At 47.7% G+C, this 5,688-nt stretch overlaps 1 protein-coding gene across 1 annotated transcript in view; it reads left to right on the plus strand.

Moving 5' to 3' along the window:
• grik1a (glutamate receptor, ionotropic, kainate 1a) overlaps positions 1-4,307 on the plus strand; it is an 81,867-nt gene extending 77,560 nt beyond the window's left edge. Inside the window, exons 16-18 of the mRNA XM_041851459.2 lie at positions 1,760-1,985; positions 2,155-2,405; positions 3,445-4,307. Coding sequence (XP_041707393.2) covers positions 1,760-1,985; positions 2,155-2,405; positions 3,445-3,579 — 612 coding nt within the window. The 3' untranslated portion in view covers positions 3,580-4,307. The remainder of the gene's footprint in view (positions 1-1,759; positions 1,986-2,154; positions 2,406-3,444) is intronic.
• The last annotated feature ends 1,381 nt before the right edge of the window (positions 4,308-5,688 follow it).

Genomic DNA, 5,688 nt, shown 5'->3' on the forward strand with positions numbered 1-5,688 from the left:
ATTGTTTTGTAACTCATTACAGAACACAGTTCACTGGTACACTTCTTCACCAGTAATTAGTAAAGCACGAGTCACCTTAGAAGCTTAGCAATAATGGAATGTACATGAAAACATCATGCAATAAAGTGTGCTGGACTGAATCCAAGTGTTTGACACGGGGGGAGATGACGGACCAGTAGCTTTATGATCGAACTTGATCTATGAACAAGCTACAGTCATATTTCATACTTCTGGTCACCTTACTTTGAACTGGTTTCATCCAGATATCATCAGATTTGATGAAAAACATGGTTTTTCCACCTGTTCGGGACCTTTAACCAACCCCACGATGTTCTCTTCTCTTAATACCTCACCCTGCGTAGCGCTGTGACGGTGCCATTATAGTAGTCCCCTATATGCACTGAATATACCAAACATTAAGAACACCTTCCCAATATTGAGTTGCACAATTTAACAAGTGGCATCAATAAGGGATCATAGCTTTCACCTGGTCAGTCAGTGTCATGGAAAGAGCAGGTGTTCTTAATGTTTTGTACACTCGGTATAGCGAGACCCAGAAAACATTGTGCTCAGCCTTGTATGCGTGCGTTCACGCACATGTACAAGAGGGCTTGTGTGGCTCATTGTACTGTACAATGTGTGTATGTGTTCATGATGAGTGTGTGTGTGTGAGTGAGTGTTAGATAACCTGTGAGGTTCCTCCAGCCCTCCACCCCTCCCCCACGGTGGTGCGTTGTGTGGCCCAGCAGGGTTGATCCGGGTGGGGCTTTATCCCTCAGATTGCAGCCTCTGATTACTCCTCCATGGATGGGAGGGAACAGGGCTGTGGAGGGACACAACAAATTGAAACAGCGGGAGATTGAGCACACAGCTGTTCTATTTCCTCTCAATGGGAGACACACACACACACACACAGAGGGATAGACACTGAGGACATACACACACACACAGAGACACAGGACACACAAACACACAGAGATACACAGGACACACACACACACAGAGACACAGGACACACACACACACAGAGATACACAGGACACACACACACACACACACACACACACACACACACACAGAGAGATACACATGACACACACACACACACAGATAGACACACAGGACACACACACACACACACACACAGATACACAGGACACACACACACACACAGATACACAGGACACACACACACACACACACACACACACAGATACACAGGACACACACACACACAGGACACACACACACACACACACAGATACACAGGACACACACACACAGATACACAGATACACAGGACACACACACACACACACAGATACACAGGACACACAAACACACAGATACACAGGACACACACACACAGAGGATGACACAGAGGAAACACAGGGGAAGAGAGACACAACACACACAGACGGATTGACACACACAGAGAGGGAAGGACACACACAGAGAGGGAAGGACACACACACACAATCAACGGGACCTCAGTCATCCTGGGACTCACAGAGGGAGGGAGTCATTATCAGACACAACAAGCTTGATGTTTATTATCTAAGGATGAACTGAACAGAACAACTAGATGGATCTGTGTCTTCATGTCATTCAATAGTTCTGGCACAAGAACATCCGTGTTTCTTAATCAGGTAACAATGCATGATAATACAGGTTTTATACACATTGGATACACCTATTAGAATATCTTTGTTGTTGTCCATTTATGAGACAATGCCTTGTTCTTGTTGTCGTCCATTAGAAATCCAAGATCTCCACCTATGAGAAGATGTGGGCGTTTATGAGCAGCAGGAAGAACACAGCTCTGGTGAAGAACAACAGAGAGGGGATCACCAGAGTCCTGACAACAGATTACGCCATGTTGATGGAGTCCACCAGCATAGAGTACATCAGTCAGAGGAACTGTAACCTCACGCAGATCGGAGGCCTCATAGACTCCAAGGGCTACGGAGTGGGCACTCCAATAGGTAAGAGTCTTCTTCTTCTTCTTCTTCTTCTTCTTCTTCTTCTTCTTCTTCTTCCATATGTAGAACTTAATAACGTCTGCGTTTGAAGACTGCAACCTTGTGCAGAACGATAGAGGGCCTCATCTCCTCCCCTCAACGTCCTTGTCTCTTCTCCTGTCATCCCCCCCAGGCTCCCCCTACAGAGACAAGGTGACCATCGCCATCCTGCAGCTCCAGGAAGAAGGGAAGCTCCACATGATGAAGGAGAAGTGGTGGAGAGGGAACGGTTGTCCTGAGGAGGACAACAAAGAAGCCAGCGCGTTGGGCGTGGAGAACATCGGCGGTATCTTCATCGTCCTGGCCGCCGGACTCGTCCTGTCTGTGTTCGTAGCCATCGGAGAGTTCATCTACAAGGCCAGGAAGAACTCTGACATAGAGGAGGTGAGTGAAGAGAAACTGTTTCTCTGCTGACTGAGTTATGGATATGGAGGAGAGGGGAGCGCCACCAACGGGACTGGTGGGGGGTGAGAATGCAGCATGGAGGGGAGAGGAGAGGAGGTGGAGGAGAGGTGCTTTGGTTCTATAGATATCAGATATATGAACAACTGTTATTGTTGCAGATATGTTTTCTGATGTAAGGAGGAGTGTTGCTTTAACATCAGCCCTGTAAGACCCATGGGGCGGCGCGCACAATTGGCCCAGCGTCGTCCAGGGTAAGGGAGGGATTTGGCCGGCAGGGGATGTAGCTCAGTTGGTAGAGCATGGCGTTTGCAACGCCAGGGTTGTGGGTTCGATAAAATAATGTATGCACTAACTGTAAGTCGCTCTGGATAAGAGCGTCTGCTAAATGACTAAAATGTAATGTAAATGTAAACATCAGCCCTGTAAGACACTGGTTTTTACAGTATCAACACATATAGTTATTAAGTAATCAATACTTTGTTTTCAGTTTACAAATTTGGCAAACTTAATCTCATATGGCACCCTATTCCCTATACAGTGTAACCTGTGGGCCCTGCTTAACAGTACTGCCCTATAAAGTGCATTCCTGTGTGATTACGTGCTTGGTGTATTTTAACAGGTGCTGTGCTGACCTAGCCATGCTCACATTCACACAAATCAACTCAACATGTAAAACGCCTATGATTGTCTAATTTAGTGAAACGCCTATGATTGTCTAATTTAGTGAAACACCTATGATTGTCTAATTTAGTGAAACACCTATGATTGTCTAATTTAGTGAAACACCTATGATTGTCTAATTTAGTGAAACACCTATGATTGTCTAATTTAGTGAAACACCTATGATTGTCTAATTTAGTGAAATGATTGTCTAATTTAGTGAAACGCCTATGATTGTCTAATTTAGTGAAATGATTGTCTAATGTTCTAATTTCCACTTTTTGTTGTTTCTGTTTTTTTTCCCCATCTCTGTTTCCACCATGCCTGCCTGCTGTGCGCCCCACCAATAACCCATCAGGCCTTTTGTTTCTTCTACGGGGTTCAGTCCCGTCAGTTCCAGCGCCGCGACAGTGCCTCCTCCTCCACTGCCACCTCTCTGTCCACTGACCTGGAGAGTGGTCGGCTGCTGGGGGATGACGTTGATATAGAGTAGCCCCCCCCCACCACCCCCTGCCCCGGCTAGCCTCCGCCACACACACGCTAGACGTTTAGGTTTGTAACACACATCCGTCCCACTGTCTGTCTGTTTGTGACCTACGACCCGTAGTCAAGTGTTGGTTTCATAGTTCTCCTGTTTGAGTATTCCTTTCCGTCTACGCACCCCCCCCCAGCTCCTTCCTATAATGTTCAACCTCTAGTAACCTCTGTCCTCTGACCTCGGGTAGTCTCTGTCCTCTGACCTCGGGTAGTCTCTGTCCTCTGACCTCGGGTAGTCTCTGTCCTCTGACCTCGGGTAGTCTCTGTCCTCTGACCTCGGGTAGTCTCTGTCCTCTGACCTCGGGTAGTCTCTGTCCTCTGACCTCGGGTAGTCTCTGTCCTCTGACTTCATACTGCCTCTCCCAGAGTCCTGTAGTCTCTCAGTCCCCTTAGTAAGTTTCCTAGCAACAAGCCATATTATTATTATTGCTTTGTGTCTTATCAACTCAAGGGAGGAGGGGTGTTTTATAAAATCTTTACACCTCGTTTGAGGTAACTATAAAAGCCTAGTTTACACTAAATCTCAATTTGAAAAGAGTCGACGAGAATAAGTGAAAGCGTCATTACTGAGGCCTTGTGTTTATGAGAGGCAGAAGTGGGCCTCGTCTTCCATTGCCTACCAGACTACCTTGTGGTTTGTCAAAGTCTTTGACGACTAATTAACTAATAAAAACAACTCAACGAGGCGGCAGGTAGCTTAGTGGTTAAGAGCGTCGTGCCAGTAACCGAAAGGTCGCTGGTTCTAATCCCCGAGCCGACTAGATGAAAAATCTGTCGATGTGCCCTTGAGCAAGGCACTTAACCCTAATTGCTCCTGTAAGTCGCTCTGGATAAGAGCGTCTGCTAAATGACAAAAATAATAATAATAATACAAGTCTGCTTCCCAAATGGCACACTATCACTATATAGTGCACTACCCCCTGGGTCAAAGGGTAGTGCCCTATATTGTGAATACGGTACTATTTGCGACGCAGGGAAAAGTTATCTTTCTTGAGAACATGGATTGTTGCTTCTGAAGTGTCCGACCCCCCCGCCATTAACCCACTGTTCTGTTCTACTGGAAGCTGCACTTCACTGGATGACCACATGACTGTCACTCTGACTTTAAGAGGGAACCGCTGGTGTCTCAGAGGATCAGAAGGATCCGCTGGTGCCTCAGAGGATCAGAAGGATCCGCTGGTGTCTCAGAGGATCAGAAGGATCCGCTGGTGACTCAGAGGATCAGAAGGATCCGCTGGTGACTCAGAGGATCAGAAGGATCCGCTGGTGACTCAGAGGATCAGAAGGATCCGCTGGTGTCTCAGAGGATCAGAAGGATCCGCTGGTGTCTCAGAGGATCAGAAGGTGTACGGTTCTCAAAATTCTAATCTGGACCTTCAAGCCGATTCCACTGCTTTTCTCCCATAGCCCCCCCCTCTAACCAGGGACTGATTTAGACCTGGGACACCAGGTGGGTGATTCCCCTCTAACCAGGGACTGGTTTAGACCTGGGACACCAGGTGGGTGATTCCTCTCTAACCAGGGACTGATTTAGACCTGGGACACCAGGTGGGTGATTCCCCTCTAACCAGGGACTGATTTAGACCTGGGATACCAGGTGGGTGATTCCTCTCTAACCAGGGACTGATTTAGACCTGGGACACCAGGTGGGTGATTCCCCTCTAACCAGGGACTGATTTAGACCTGGGACACCAGGTGGGTGATTCCTCTCTAACCAGGGACTGATTTAGACCTGGGACACCAGGTGGGTGATTCCCCTCTAATCAGGGACTGATTTAGACCTGGGACACCAGGTGGGTGATTCCCCTCTAACCAGGGACTGATTTAGACCTGGGACACCAGGTGGGTGATTCCCCTCTAACCAGGGACTGATTTAGACCTGGGACACCAGGTGGGTGATTCCTCTCTAACCAGGGACTGGTTTAGACCTGGGACACCAGGTGGGTGATTCCTCTCTAACCAGGGACTGGTTTAGACCTGGGACACCAGGTGGGTGATTCCTCTCTAATCAGGGACTGATTTAGACCTGGGACACCAGGTGGGTGATTCCCCTCTAATCAGGGAC

This window comes from Coregonus clupeaformis, chromosome 27, assembly GCF_020615455.1.
Source record: "Coregonus clupeaformis isolate EN_2021a chromosome 27, ASM2061545v1, whole genome shotgun sequence".
NCBI lineage: Eukaryota > Metazoa > Chordata > Actinopteri > Salmoniformes > Salmonidae > Coregonus > Coregonus clupeaformis.